Source organism: Styela clava, chromosome 2 (genome assembly GCF_964204865.1).
Source record: "Styela clava chromosome 2, kaStyClav1.hap1.2, whole genome shotgun sequence".
Taxonomy (NCBI): Eukaryota; Metazoa; Chordata; class Ascidiacea; order Stolidobranchia; family Styelidae; genus Styela; species Styela clava.
Genome location: NC_135251.1, coordinates 15,857,589 through 15,873,897, shown reverse-complemented (window position 1 = coordinate 15,873,897; position 16,309 = coordinate 15,857,589). Strand labels below are relative to the sequence as shown.

Here is a 16,309-nt window from a genome sequence, read left to right as displayed (position 1 = left end):
TTACGATACCCAAGAATTCATACTTTTTCCCGCTCTTCAGAAAATAATTTTGATAATTTGGATCAATTTTTATTTCGATGATTTTCGGTTGCGTAAAATATTCAAATCCATGACCGATACCAGCATTTAAAATGCGTTACTGTATATTAAGTTACTTTTGTTCAACGTAACTCGTGGTTGCGTCGACTTACGAATAAATAAAAGCATTATTACTCTGAATAATACCGCTGAGGACATAAAATGTGTAGTAAACTGCCGGATTATAGTTTATTTTTTTTCGTATTCTCGTACTACTTACGGAAAAATAATGGCATTACTATTCTAAAATACCACCATCGTATAAATGGCATGAATAAAGCATTGCAATCTTATTGAAAGGCCGAAATAATTCCAATTCTAACACCAAATATAGGAAAATACGAATAATTTGGCAACGAGTTTGCGGTCCACCATAAGACGCTTGTGTTAAACTATTGAAAATACTTTTCACATTATTGTTTTCCATATATGTATAATTCAGCACGACCCACCGATTTCTAATTATTATCAATAATCGCCGATATTCATGAAAACGATTTTTTATCTAAGGTTGTATTAATACTTGACCCAAGTGAACTTGACCAAAAACTTATGCTCATAAAATTTAATTGGAAATCTGTCACGAAGATCGGCTACAAGAGTTTTCATAATGTGAAGGCCATTTCGAGCTACGATAACAAGATTATTATTGTCATAGTATATTTATTATACAGAAGCTTGCGATGAAAACTATGGAGTAATGACGATTATTTTGCTCTTCTCTCGATCGTGCTCAAATGTTCTAGGCCCCTTAGAAGACATGGATCTGTGTTGGGTATAATATTAAAACTGTCGAATAATTAACAAAAAATATACATTGAAATTGCTTTTTATTTTGCAAAACAAAAATAATATAATATATAATAATACATTTGTTGTGTCACAGTTTGCTTTAACGAATAGGCTCATAAAATTGTGCTATAAATAATCTCATCGTGCTTCGTGTACTTAAAATATTTTTCAATAAACCGTGTGAATTCGGAACCTTTTCCGGTTTGCACTCAGCTCATGCCATAGATAAATGAAGATACAACCTGTACTTTGCCCGAATTAGCTTTAACAAAAGATAGACAGTGTTGTTGAAAATTCGGAAAAGTACTTTTCTTTATATTCCTACACGGGACGGTTATGGGAAAGGGGCAATCCGAGAAAACTATTACTTGACAGTTTGCAACATTAAAAAATTATTCATCTGTGATAACACGGGATCTCCAGTTGACATGGAACTTTTGTTTGGGGATATAGAATTCTGATTTCGGCTTTGGTTTACGTCTTTCGCTGGAGGCTGAACGTAAACTTTAGCAGATAGGCTGAATTGGACAAACTCACGGGCGGAGTCGAACCTGCTAAAATGAGAACATAATTTATGATACCTGGCAACACTAATAACACATAACAACCAAACTCATAAGAACCAAAACTCTGACTCACTTAGATTTGGGGGAAGTTTTCAAATGAGAGTAGATTGTAGATAGATCGGATTGTGAAGACGAAGAATAAGATGCACTCTTAGATAGTCTGTCTACTACAACGTTAGTGGACTTGGGTGTCATTCCTGCAGCAAGTGTAGCAGGTACGGATTGGCGGCCCGGTAACAGTCCTGGTTTTCCTTTGCCACGAACTCCGGTGCCACCAATTTCGCCACCCCAAGCAGCTCGAGCTCCTGGTTTTCCTCGACTCGGTGAAAATCTAGTTTATGGATGAAGTGAAAGTATAGCCATAAATAACAGTAAATTCAATAATTAGGTCACAGTAACCAAGAAAATGTCGTATGTTGAGTATGTACTGTAATTAAAATACAAAAAATCTAGTGAATTTTAATATGCGATTACCGAATAAATGTGCTCAAAGAATTTCTAATCACGCCTACTTGTGTCCATAATTGGATAGCAATTGCTCTATTTATATATAAACTTACCTGAAATCATCTGGCAGGAAATGGCCCATATGAAAGTCTTGTCTGGACTTAAAAATCTGTTTTCTGAAATCTTTTCTAGCATTTCCGTATCCATTAAATATGTGATCAGCAAATAGCAAGCGACCACCACAATACATCTAAACGTATGAGAAATAGGATACAAGGACAATACTGTAATTGCATATAGAAACTCATCGCCCATGCAAATTGAACACATTTTCAATAGCAACGAAAACAGATGACCTCGGAATATTGACATGTATGGAAGCCAATCAAAAAATATTATTAAGAAGCCCAAAACAATACTGATATTATACAACACTACAAAATTTGAACAAACCAGTGTCATGCCGGGGACAACACAATGTCGTTCCAACTGTAATGGTCTTGATCTATCTGTATCAATATGTGCACGAGCTAAATCGTATCGCAATATTCTGTATTGATCATGACGACATTGCAGGCAGGGTTTTGTCCGATTTCTATGATATAATCAAATCTGATTTTTCATATGAATTTTTATGTGGCAAAAATGCAGTCGAAACAAGGCCCTGTGTATTTAGAGTTAGAGCTGCTGTATAAATCGGTGACATTCGACATATATGTATTACCTAATTTTCTTACATATTGAGACAATTGGTGATCTCTGTAATGCTTGATATTGATATTATGCGAAATATAAAAAGCCCGAACGACTATGTCACTAGTACTGTACATCATTTGGCAACTAAAATGTTAGAGGATCGTTGTGGAATGGGAGGTTAGGATTTAGACTTGGTTTTGGAATCAAATCATTATATTTAAATTTTTTGTATTCGAAAGCTGCAGTCAAGATTTTGATCTACCAGAGCTGGGATTCGGTTTTTCAGATTTCTGAATGTGAGAGTAGGAGGCCGGTACTTGTAAACCATCAGAGCCTGGTTCTCGGTATGAAATGCTCTTGTTTTCGATCTAGTTTTTGCATGCGGTAAATAAAATTTAATCTATTTATCAATAAGTTCTCAATGCTAATTTAAAAACTTAACGCAAATACTACATCTACGTGATAACCGAAACGATTGAGTAAATTGTTATTATCATAAACAAAATCATACTTGTTCTTCGAAACGTATATATTTTCCAACATTTCGCTATACGGATTGGAATCTTCATGTAAGCTGTTGATTACAGATACAACAATCAACTGAGTGACTGGAACAACTTCTCTCAGGAAAACATCGAACTCAATATCATTGATATACGGAACACGATGTTTGCTGCACTTGCATGCAAAAACTTTGAGAGAATCTAAAAAAATAAAACAAAAATAAATTATTTTCTCTTGTTCTAGGGTGTATGTTGCGATTCATTCATAAAAAAATTCTTTAAGAAATAGGCGTTTAGATTACACAGCTAGTCTAGTTGGAGTTACAGCCAATTTTTCAAAAGGTAAAGCCACAGTCTTGACTAGTTTGCGTTGAAACACGGAATGGTCAGAGTTGAAAATAATATCACTTGTTATCTGATAAAATCCATCTATCTATCAACAAATTTTATATGATTGCGATAAAAAAAATAGTTGAATGGGAGTGCTTCGAACAAAGTTTCCAACAAACAAGGGCATGAAAATCAACCTAATTTAGCGAAACGGAAATGAGTAAATCTGGGGCCACACTTCACCTATTAACAATAATCTGGCAAACTACTCTGTACGACAGTTCAAGAAAGCTCAATGAAATATATATTTGTCCTAACTGTAAAGATTGGGAAAATTAAATCAATCTTTGCACATACTAGAAACACTTTGAATTTAAACTTTTCAAACTTTTCACCCACCTGGATATATCAACTTGAGTCGGGTCACAACTGGACATGCTTCGGTAGCCGGACTCCATACTTTGTCTTGTGGCGATCTACCATCACGGCCGGGTGTTTGTGGGTGATGCGCGCTCATTGACGTCAAAATAGAAGATCTTAAGATTCTTTGTCCAATATTTGTCGACGTACGTCCAGGTGTACGACCGTGTGAATCAATGCTGGAAGCGGATTTGTATTGTCGGGTTGGCACTCGTTTACCTGCACGAAAGAAATATGGCATATTGTGGTAATAGATAGTATATCAACTAAACTTCATTGACGTGATGATTTCAAATTACATTTGAACAAACAAGTTGCATCTATCCACTTTCGAGCGTAAGCTTGCACTTTTTTGCGTTGGAGTTTGGGATGGCGGTTGAAAATAGCGTCTCTCAATCAACAACACGTATAATTCACATTTTGTGCAAAATAAAATGTATTTTATTGGTGATTGCAATTTTATTGTATTCTGTATTTTATTAATTTGAATAATATTTACTTGTTTTTCTATAAAACTGAAAATTTTTTTTTGTACAAATAACAATCTCATTCATCAGTTTTCAATATTGCTTGATAATCAATGATTAAATCATCATGAAAACTTGATTTACTATTGAAACATCACGCTTATGGTTCACGAGTATGAAGATCTACCTGCGGTTTCAGGTTTCTGATCTTTTTCTCCTTCATCGATTCGTACATGAGGCGTTTCAGTACCAGGTGTACGTTTATCAGCATCAATTTTTGACTCAGGTTCTGATGAAACTGAAGTCTGTGACAGTTAAAAATTGGCTTGATAATTTTCAATAAATAATAAATGAAATTTATTGAGTCGCCATGGTATGTAATCTTTTTTAGAAAGTATGTTCCTGAAATTGAATAACTTATTGTATGTGTGTTTATTTGTCTCGTACTAATATGATATATAATTAAGGTAACAATATTATTGTTGGACATCAGTACATGTATAACACTATACTGGCTTAAAACACGGTGCGGTCGAAGTCATTTGTACAAAAGTCTGAATGCAGACAGGTTTTGGTAACTATTCAAATATTGTAAGATCATATTTGGGTAACATCTATACGCCAGGTCATTTTAGGTATTTATTAATGCCATAAATTGGAAAGCTTTCTTGGGGTGCTGGGTTATGAATTCTAGTTCTTTGTTAATGTAAATTTGTGGAATTGAAAGCGTTAACGAGCGAAAAAGGTTGTGAGGTCACAGACAACGTCTACAAGAGAGTTTCGCAGCATGGATGATTTTGTTATAAGTAAATAACTTGATTTAGCAAAGTAAATATCTCCGGAGAAAACGCAGCATATACATTTAAATAGTAACCGGCCAAATTTTGAGAACAGAAGTCAAAAATAGCGTCATAAAAATTGCCTAAGGTATTGCTCCAAAACTTGTTACCCTCGCATCACTCACCCGTTTCTTTGGAGCAAGAACCATGTGTTTCGGCGGGGCTGATGGAGAGCGGAAAGATTGATATCGAGTCGAACCTCTGATAAGATCTTCCGCTGCTTCCTCGAGTCCGATACCCCCAGATGTTGTCTTCCGTTCAACAGCACTGCGTATAGCTCGCTTCGAACTTTTGATCTAAAAAGGATACTCGTATAATGAAAATATGTAAAACCAGACGAATCCACGTTTGCATATCAGAGTATTTATTGCTCATAAAGACAGTTTTGGAACGTAACTTGAAGCTTGTTTGTCAGACAATTTTAGAACGCAATCTGATGTTAGGGTTTCAAACTAGTCGCTATAATATTACAATTATGTCACTATCATTAAAATATCCAGCCACATTTTGAGGATATTGATAACTGATAATGTGGGATAACAGCAGAATAAAATGGAAGAAAAATGACATGCAGACAACAAGGTTGCAGTGATACGCTTGCAACTGAGTATAAATCTACGGCTTACTTTTTACTGACTCCGATGATATACCTATAACAGCGCTTTATGGCCTATAGAAACAGAACGTTTGAAGACTTCTTTGTTAGGTTTCCGATTGAGTTCTAGGATTAAATCCGAACTATAAGATGCAATCGCCTGTAAGCGAGATGACAAGTACAATACGAAACACAACCGAGACGCTTATTACATGAGTTCCCCCTCATAATGGAACTCATAATGAAACCATTTTTGCGAAAAAATCGGAAACAAACAACGTGTATTTCTTTTTTGATATTATTTCTTTTGCGATTACGGCAGTTCTCACCACAGATCTGTCCATCATTTTTTTCAATGCAGGTGAACTGATTCCAACCGCGACTCTGTAATGCTCCATCCAATCTTCCACAATATTTTTTGATTTATATTGGAGTCTTTGCAGTTCTCGATCCGCTTGAGATTCGAACTCGAAACGTTCAGGAGTATCGAGAGATTTTTTAAGCTCTTCGATTTCGCTATTTTTCTTGGTCTGAAAAATAAAAACTCAACCTTACATTAGGTTGAACTTAATCACATTTGTTGACAGAAAATTTCAACAACATAGATTAAAAATACTATTGCGAAAATGCATTTGTTGCTATTTACGTTTTTGGTGGTATTTGAGAACACCAAGTCGAAAAACAAACATTTTTTATGTTTTTAGTTACATTTTATGTTATATTACACATGTATTCGGGGGAGGGGGGCAAAACTAACGCAAAGTTTAAATACGATCGTCCGTTTCAGCTCCATTGCATTCTTATAGATCCTCGATGTCATGCATTGCTTGCTCATCAGAATCATCGTAAAGTCACATCAAAATTATTCAAAAACATGTACTATTATAAGTGATACCTGTTTTCGCATTCCCAGCAAATGTCTCCTTGTTCGGTTCATTTTTGATTGTTTCTCGTCTTTGATTGAACGCATGGGCCCACTGTGCTCGAGAGCTGATTTTGAAGTTAATCTTAAACCCGCCTGTAACACTCCCTGGTACAAAGATCAGTTGTAAGAAACGTATCAAACTTTGATTTTTTTTCAGTACATATTGGTAGTACTAATCAAGATTTGTTACCCAAAATATATACAGCAGTGTCTAAATATATGTTTGCACCGTACTGTAGTTTCATCATTTCAAACATGCTATTTCATGATTACCTTTCATATGTCATTAAATTTAATTTAGTTATATTACTAAAATTTTTGAACTCCAAATAAAATTGCACATGCGAATATTCACATGATTATTTTCGTAAATATTTTCAATTAACTTCGCGGGCCAGTGCTACATATAATAGTTCGCTTTTACGCAGAGAATAAAGTAAGCATTGTTGGGTGTTCAAAATTGTGCCAAACTGGCAGTCCCATTTTAATCCAGTAATGTCTAAAGTACCCCTGTAAAGAAGGATAGAATGAAAACAAACACTCCTACGAATCGTGATTCGAAACTCTGCTTGGATGCCCGAAAACACAAATTTTTTATGTACAAAAGTTATGCCTATATCACAAACGATGACAATACTTTTACAGTAAAAACTTGCCATGGCATCAGCTGTTAGCGCAGTTGGTGACATCACACCTGGAACAGCTCCCACCGGGATTTTATGAGTTTCACGAGAACACGAAAAATACAGTGTAACGTTTTCACGACTAAGCACCCGAACGTACATTTCTTTGTTGATCTGGAAATATAAACAAAACCTAATGATTAAATCGGCATAAACAAGTACAAACAAAGTCAAATCATGAAGCTACGAGTTTCTTTAAAATCACTGTTGGTGTCAGTGTGTTTGCTTAGTTATTGTATGATGTTTAGTAACACAAGAACAAAAGAAATATTCGTCCTTCTATCTTAGAAGTGTAAACGTGATCACTTTTACGTGAACCCAAAAAAAAAATATTTATTTAATAATATCAACCGCCGAAAACACACTAAATTTAATATAGCATGTACCTTCCTTGAACACAGCATAACATATATCACATACTTGAGGAAATTATTATTTAATTCATTTTCTAACAAAAAATTTTATTTGCTGATTCGAAAACTCAAACCCGACCAAAAATCCAGTACATTCTGACATTGGTTTAACTTTCGAAAAACGATCAATCATAAACACCTGTGCCAATGGACAATACAAACAAAGGCGGCATTTGTCTTTTGCTATTGTGGTCATTGGTCAGATCGAGAAATAAACAAACAGAACGATATTTCATAAAGATGCAGAATCCTTATTTTTCAATAATATTTTACCAATATACTCCATATATTATGCCATATGTACACAAGTTGACATAAGAAATGTACAAAACAGACATTGTGATTCTGATTAATTCATTTTAGCTAATATTATGAGCAATTGTAGGCGTACGCAATATTAAATTCAACAGTACTGCACAGAATAGTAAGTAGCGTCGGGCTCTAAAGGTTGGATTCGGGATTTGTTTGAATTTTATGTTCAAATATTTCTTTATAATAAATAAATGAGCATTTCAAAATTGTCGCTAACACTTAGCCAAAGATAGTTCAATCTTTTCAACAGATTGGGTTATTCATTGAATTCATCATGTTATTAATTTCTAAAATTGGGGAATAACTTAAAATAACGCAAATAAATAACAAACAAATATCAGGAAACCAAATTTTCTGAAAAAAAATGCATTTTCTCGAAGGTAAGAACTACATTTCCTACGCACGTGGTAAATAATATTTTCCTTCATTTTCCCATATTTTGGCCAATTCCATTTTCTGATGACGTTACCATCATCTGACTTTAGTACTCCTCCTATCTCTGATAGAATCAAAGCGGGCGCTCCATTTTTGTGATAGCAACAAGACTAAAGTAAATCAACAAGACATACGTAAGTTATGACAAGAAAAAGTAAAATCACAAGACCGGCGAATATGACAAATATCTAACTAAACAGCACGAAACACCCCTTCTAGCGAATTAAAAAACTTATTAATCGTGACTCATGACCGACCTTGCCATATGGAGTAAAAGCAGCGAGGCAGGTACGTTCCTCATCGCTATCATAACAATTTACGTATACCTCTCCTGGCTTAAATGGTACAGCACTTGCCATAATTGCTACTTCTCCAGTTGAAGGATAACTGAAATCAGAAAACAAAGAATTAATATGAAACACGTGTGTGACTGGTTACACAACTCAATTTTAATCTCCAGTTAAGAGTTTTCAACGTTCAATTGTCATTTCCTAGTAAACATTTTTTTTCTTCAATTTTACGGCATTGTGATGTCACAAACGTCATGTATTGTATAAAATCGACTATCAAATTTGAAGTAAATTGAGAACAAAATCAAAATTCATGTTAATTTTGAGGAAGTAAAATCTGGCACATAAGTTATGATGTAAAACAGATCTATATTTAAAATTTTCCAAATATGAAAATCACTAATCTGTGTTAAAAAATGATGAATAAAAACACTAAAGCAATTAGGCTGATTGACACGAACATAACTTCAACTAATTAGCGAAAAATATGTCTTAAAAATGCATACAATATTGTTGTAGATGCATCAGGCAGTTGAACCATAAACTTTTCCCTCTGAGCATTGTCTATCTTACTCAATTGAGGGATCTTTGGCACAGTGCTTGCTCTTCTCAACTGTAAAGATTCGCTTTCATTTGATTTTCTGAAAAAAAGTGTTGTGTGATAGCTGCTTGAAATTCGAATGATAAATTTTTTATAAATCATTACACGAGGCCAATTAAAAATGGCAAAAATAAATGATTGAAAAGTTGCAAGCGATCTTTAATTCGACAAACCTATCTGCATTTTCAAATATAAGGCATACAAAATTCTTAGCTTGACGAATAGGTACAAACCGGTATAGTTTCATCAATGTATCTCTACGACTATCGCCATAATATCGGATGATAGTTGGTTTATCACATCCTTTTTTTCTTGCATAGTCCTCTTCGTCTTCTCTGAAAAAGAATTAGTAAACTTGTTGGTTACAAGTTGTATACGGAAATTCCTCTTATACTTATATACACACGTATTCTTTACGATCGACAGACTGCCTAAAGTCAGAATGTTATGGTATGCGTATTTCACATGAGCCCTGTGAGCTATGAATCTCAAATCTTCGGTGAAAACTATCGGTTGGCGAATGGGACTGTAGTAAAGCATTTTTGAATACTATGTACGCAAATCGAACTCACTTTTGTTTGATGGCCATTTGTAAACGACCAGTTGCCCATTCAAGTAGATTACTTTGCTCTAGATCCGGGTCTGGTGGTGCGTTGACAACCCATCCTTCGTCGAACGCTCTTTTTGACGACAGATTAAAACTCAGGGTGGGATTACCTCCGTGACGAGTAAGGCGATCTAAATATAAAGTATGTTTGGTACATGTGGCTAGAATAAAAGGTATTCTATAACAGGGCGGACACAATTTAATGGGTCGAAGTCTCGAACAAACATGGGAAAACGGCATCCCGCAAACCTAATCCGGCTCGCCGAACCTTTTACCTCGACTCGCCTGACTTCGAAATAAACGTCTGATTGTAACCGCAATTCTATAATCACGATCGGTTGATCAATAGTTGACAATAATTCATACTTTCATGTTAAAAATGTTATGGTGATCAAAATACAAACCATACGGTACCCCTAGCTATGTATTACCGCATTCTAAAATCCGCGAGTCCGCAATTTTCATTAAACTCACTATACCCGCGGAATAGACAGTCGCCGTGATTGTTTATGAATTCTAATAGCTGTCTGAAATGAGCCTAGCTAAGCTGAGATTTTTTGTCACCGAATACTTTTGTAAATAATTATGTTCATAAACGGTAACTCATTCTTGTTTTATACTCGCATGTCCCACTACTCTGCCTTTGAACAATTTTGTCACCTGATCCCAAACATTGCCCACCCCTGAGTCATTCAACTCTCCCAAAATCAGCAAGACATTGTTTTGCACCTCATACCGTTGTCTAAATTATCAAAAATTGTCAAATTTCCTGGCATAAACTTGCTTGATCTTTACTTTATAATGAAGGTTGTATTCAGAAAATCATTATAATGTAAAAAAAAATTCGCTGAATATGAATACAGATCTTGAATGGAACTTAGGTATATGGACAAAATTGGAACCGAAGAAGGTTGTATTGCACCAATGTGATTAGTCGACTTGGAAATGAGACAAAATTAAGGAAAGATACGAAGGATCTGGCCTTCGCCTCAGGGCTAAAACAAGTTGTTCATACGGGACCTTGAGTTTGCATATTTGACGTTGTTCTTTCCATGTTTCGAAGTTTCCCCGGTCTGTCAACGCGCAGGGCAGAACCTGCAAGAGAGGAATCAATTCAGTCAGAGTGCCGCAAGATAGGTGCTTACAAAGAAATGCATCAAAAGAAATCGCACCTGCGGACTTATCCCTGGAATGCGCCATGCGAGACACTTTTGCCGATGGGCGATCGACTGAAAGTTGCGACCTCTTGGAGCGTTTGTTTACCAACATCTGTTTTTTCAACATCTTCCGTGCTTTTACTCCACGAGAGGTTTTTATTGATTTTCGAGATACTTTGGAGCGAGACTTTTTACTAGACAAGGATGAGGCGAGAACTTGCTCGGTTTCAAAATAATTTCTGTGTATTTGTTTGTCTTCCTCTACTAACAGTAGATCGTCATCAGAATCCCTCGGTATTAAGAGTCTTGGGTTCAGAAGTCTCAAAGCTACATCAAAAGTATACAATTTATGAGTGTTATGTGGAGGAATGATATAGTGCTCACAAAATTGCACAGTACATGGGAATGATCACCAATTTTAATTAAATTTTCATATCATGCGAAGAAGTGATTGAGGACTTTTGAACGTTCAATACTAGGAGTTGAGACAAATAAAATATCAAGTTGCTGAATAAGACGCGTTGTCGATATAGTGTAATGGTACTAAATTAACTATTTCCATTCAAACACTTACCACAGTCGTTCTGTCGGATTTTTGTTTTTGAGGATTTGGGGTATCAAACATCCGATGTGGAATAGGGGAGGTTGATTGGTTTATGTAGTGTTGTTGAATCAGTTATTCGAGATGTCAGCTGTGGATAAAACTCGGGGAAAGAATTACGGTTTGTATGATCGTTTTACGTTAGGGTTCATGCAGTTTCCAAACGAAAACTCGGTTTTATACCAAGCTCGGGTGAACCCAGAAGGAGAGCAATTTCCTAACCGCTGAGCAGTAGTTCTTAATCGACGATGTATGTTATGGTGTGTGAGATATGTGCGGTCAAAATGTACTGAGGGTTTTCAAATAAATTGTTTGCTGATGAAGATAAATTCAAATAATCTAGGTACTGTGTAACGTCAAATTTGCCCTAAATATTTAACTTACTTGATGATTCAGAGGAGGGGCATAAATTTCGGAACCCTGAAAAGACCACTCAAAAACACCATACCGGTAATGTTTTATACGACTTTGCCTATTTACGGTAACCTAAACTTAACATAAAGTCAACTTTTAGACTAACGATACTTGTCCTACAAGCTACAGCATGCATATTTCCTGACCTCGCTCTAAATCATCTTCAGTCATATACTCCGCGATTTCGAGAACTGAAGACTCATCATCCAACTTTATTTCTTCAATTCCATCTTCAAGAGTTTCCTCGACCGGAGTTAGAAGCTCCGCAGAAGACATCTTCGCACTTGAACCATGCACCGCGCGCAGCAGAACGAGACCAACTAAGCCCGACGACGACTCGCATTCGCCGTTTTTCCATTATTAAATCTTTTATGACACCATAATTGATTAAAATATAATCATTTTCAAACGAAAATTATGAGTCACAATAGGATGTTTAAGTTAGTACAGAAACAAACTAAATCTAGATTCTAGAATCTAGCTAGGAGAAGGCACCGCGATGCATAGGCAAATCGACTTTGAGTCAGCGACGACACGAACTTTTGATATCCCGATGCGACGTTTAACCTCATTTAACCACATTTCCCATAATTGGGCTGATAACCTTTTTCGATCTTCTAGAAACATCAACCAATAACATAAAATAGAGCAAAAATTTGATGACTCATTTCAATCTACTCCGCTTCCACCTCTTTTCTATTCAAAGGTCGACAGAAACTAAGCTGCTAATGAAAATGAATATATGTTGATCAAGCCTCTCGGCTTATACGTTAACAAGTCAATAGTGTCACAAAAGCGACTTTATTTGATGTATTTTGCCTTAATTGCAATTGTTGTTACTAGACTACCTTTATATACCCACCGTCAAGTTTTGCTAAATGAGTTTTGATTACATCCTTGTCCATTTCTTTCCCTTTCCTTTTATGAACAGTACTGCTGTCAGCTACTAATGATTTGGTTGACGGTTTCATCCGAGCACCATCTAGTAAATCCACCATACCCTAAAATTGGTAATGAATATAATTGGCAATTATTGGAATAAAAAAGTTGTATATCAAGATATCCTAAAATGTAAGTAAATCCGATTCCCTACGTATTTTTGAACATTTATATTATACATACTTATATCGATAACTACATGGCTCATTTTCTTCATATCTCCCTACCATACAGATTTCTGATAATAACCAAACCAATATTATTAATTGTTTAAACTTTTTGTTAAATCAATATATAAATTAAACTAGATTGTTCATTTAAAATAATACGTTTCAGATGTTTCCAATATATATATACAATACCACTAGTTTGACTATATTGCATTTTTATATAAAAACGCTATCGACTCTTGAATAAATTATATACCTCATGTATATAAAAGGCGAGTTACCTTCATATCTCCCTTTGCTCCACTATCTTTCTCAACAGCACCGGAAGCTGCTGTCATTTGTCGCCCGCTGGCTAGAGTAGAAGCATATTTATAACCGGATTTGTAGGCCTGTGATTGCCACAGCCGGGGTGTATATATCGTTTCAGAGATGAGTTCAGGCCATTCTTGACACAAAATGTGATTGAGTCCTTTTGGCAGAACATCCGAAGGTTTTGAATTTTCACTATCCTCAACGTCTTCGTGCACTATCATTCGTTTCGTGTATTCCCTAAAGGCGTGATCGAATCGAGCGAGAGTATCGGAAAGTTCTCGCAAAATATTCGGCGCTGCAAATGTTGTTTCCTCAAACTGGTACCGTTGAGGATCATCCGCCTCGTTAAATGATAAGCGCGAAGGTCCAAAGCTTTCCTCCATAGCTCCCATTTTTACAAGACCACCCTGTCCAATTTCGGGAAGCAAACTCCTTGCCTCTTGACTAAGACCGGCATCGCCAAACCCAAGGAGTCCAAGAGAATCATTAATGTTAGCTTCAGTGGCAGCAGGTTTCGCCTCTCCATTACCATCTTTTTCATCTTGCCCACCACCTTTTTGTCCTGATCTTTTCACCAAGTTTTTTGGATCTTGTTTGCCGAGGAAGGCAGCGATTCTTGGATTCAGATTCGCATATTTGAAGTATCTATAAATAAATACATGTATTATATGAAAGGCATGTTGAATTGGCATTGACGATTTGCACACAAAATACAATATCTAGTTATGTCAATGATTTTGGGTGATTATGAAACGGTATTCTTGGGAAACTATGTAGTACAAAGCACTCACAGATTCACGTACACAAAGCGCATTGTACGCGAGACGCAGATGACCTCCATAGTGAAGTCAGTCATCAAATGTGAACCTATTTTTGATTCAAATATATTCAAAAAATTAAAATATTTGAAATTCACTATAAAAATGTAATTTGTTTGTGAAGCCACCAACCTCAAAGCTTGTGGGAGTTCTTCAGGTTCTTTTCTGACTCTTTTAAATCGTCGTGCAGTATTCCTTTGTGCGTAAAAATATAACGAACTTTCTTCCGAATCCGACGACATACTCCTTCTTTCAAACCAAGTTTTTACGTTTGTTATTCACACTATCATGCCATTTTGTTACTTAATAGTTAAATATTAAGAAATAGGCTGAAATTAAAATATATTGAATAAATGAACACAGTTTCCGAAATACACCGTGAACCATTTAATAGAAAACAATATAAGGTGCGGGATTGCGCAATGATTAGAGGTAAAATTTAGCAGAGATGGCCCGATATAATTAGAATCCCAGGCGGAATCGAATAAAGTTTTTTGAGTTCACGCAATTTTTACGGTGTTGATATCTTAATAAATTACATGATGATTTGAATTTATTACATTTCAAGCTGTCAGTCCTTCAATAGTTTAACTTCTTTTGTTCTGAACTTCTTTAGGTTTCCAGAATTTGGTCTGTGATGTTGTATAGAATTTTCGGTACTCCTGAAGTATGCGCACCAAGATGTCGCATAACCTGAACCCTCACCTGGTACACAACCTGAGTTCAGGTTGTGCGCCATCTTGGTGCGCATACTTCAGGAGGTCCGAATTTTCAAATAGTTCGAACAATTTCGATATGCACAAGTTTCCTTTGCGCAATTCGACGGATAAGCCTATGCATTTTAGTGAAATTTGAAGATATATTACTCTGTCTGTCGGTTAGATCAGTGGTTCCCAAACTGTGGCTTGCGACCTCCAGTAAACTTAACCATCATACCTTTCGGTTGACTTCGATTTTGATGTTAGGATGAATTGGAAAAATATTTTGCCGGGAGTTAGATATACTTGTTTTTACAACTATGAAAAAATCTACTGCCTATACGTCTAATGAAATAGCAAGATTCCAAAATTTACAGGCACATTGTTCTTCATAGGATAATTAAATGCAATGTACTGATTTTGGCAATTGCTGTACTTTACTTGTTGTGGGTTCGCGATTATCTGTAATTTTTGATTTTACAAAACTGGGATTGCTTACAAAAGTTTAGAACCACTGTGTTAGATAATATATTTAACATAAACCCCAACTAGACATTTGGACCATATTCTGAAAATCGGCTCATTCAATGGCCAAGTCAGATAAATTGTGCACCTATACAATTAGGTATGATATGATCACAGCCTCGCGGTAGATAACAAGCCATCACAGTTCAAATTATCGTTGAGTTTTTACAGCAAACTCAATAATTTGTCGGCGAACTGAATGTAAATTGTGAACTTCTCACGTGTAAGACAATTACTACGCTGTTTCGCTCGTAAACCATCGAACATTGCATTTACTTTGTCAATCCTTATATGGTTTTCTTCGTATTGGTACCAAATCCTCCCGAAACTAACCTCCATATTCTTTAAACCAATTAAACTTGCTTTTGATCATTTTTTCATAGTATAGTCTTGAACCAATGCTAGGTAATATAATAAGATAAATTAGTTCGAACTTTGGTGCGATAGCAATTGAAAAGTGGATTTACGGCTCTATTAACCTCGACAAAACTCTAATAAATGGATAAGTAGTAAAAATTGACAATATAACGGATTTTACGTCTTATGTCAACAACTCCAACCGTTGTTAAGGTTCGGCCGTGAAACTGTTTTTTCTAGCGACGGCAACGCTAAAGAAACATATATCACCGCTTGTCAGTTGTCACACAGTCTAAAACTAATTTTCGACGAACGTGAA

At 35.7% G+C, this 16,309-nt stretch overlaps 1 protein-coding gene across 3 annotated transcripts; it reads right to left on the bottom strand.

The window, feature by feature from the left end:
- Positions 1-891: 891 nt before the first annotated feature.
- LOC120336523 (uncharacterized) lies at positions 892-14,738 on the bottom strand. 3 transcript variants are annotated; one of them, XM_078109867.1, is made up of 19 exons: positions 14,543-14,738; positions 13,562-14,237; positions 13,034-13,172; positions 9,965-10,130; positions 9,626-9,727; positions 9,298-9,432; positions 8,759-8,888; positions 8,471-8,611; positions 7,311-7,455; positions 6,629-6,759; positions 6,063-6,263; positions 5,264-5,434; positions 4,487-4,604; positions 3,812-4,051; positions 3,091-3,283; positions 2,337-2,478; positions 1,997-2,133; positions 1,510-1,767; positions 892-1,424 (listed from the first exon to the last, which is right to left on the bottom strand). In XM_078109867.1, exons 1-19 carry the CDS (start codon positions 14,650-14,652, stop codon positions 1,235-1,237), a joined length of 3,525 nt encoding a protein of 1,174 aa, XP_077965993.1. In that variant the 5' UTR covers positions 14,653-14,738; the 3' UTR covers positions 892-1,234. The 3 variants fall into 3 exon arrangements, with proteins under 3 accessions (XP_077965993.1, XP_077965994.1, XP_077965995.1); XM_078109868.1 differs by having other exon boundaries at positions 892-1,421; XM_078109869.1 differs by lacking the exons at positions 13,034-13,172; positions 13,562-14,237; positions 14,543-14,738 and adding exons at positions 11,020-11,094; positions 11,172-11,483; positions 12,318-12,522.
- Positions 14,739-16,309: the final 1,571 nt, after the last annotated feature.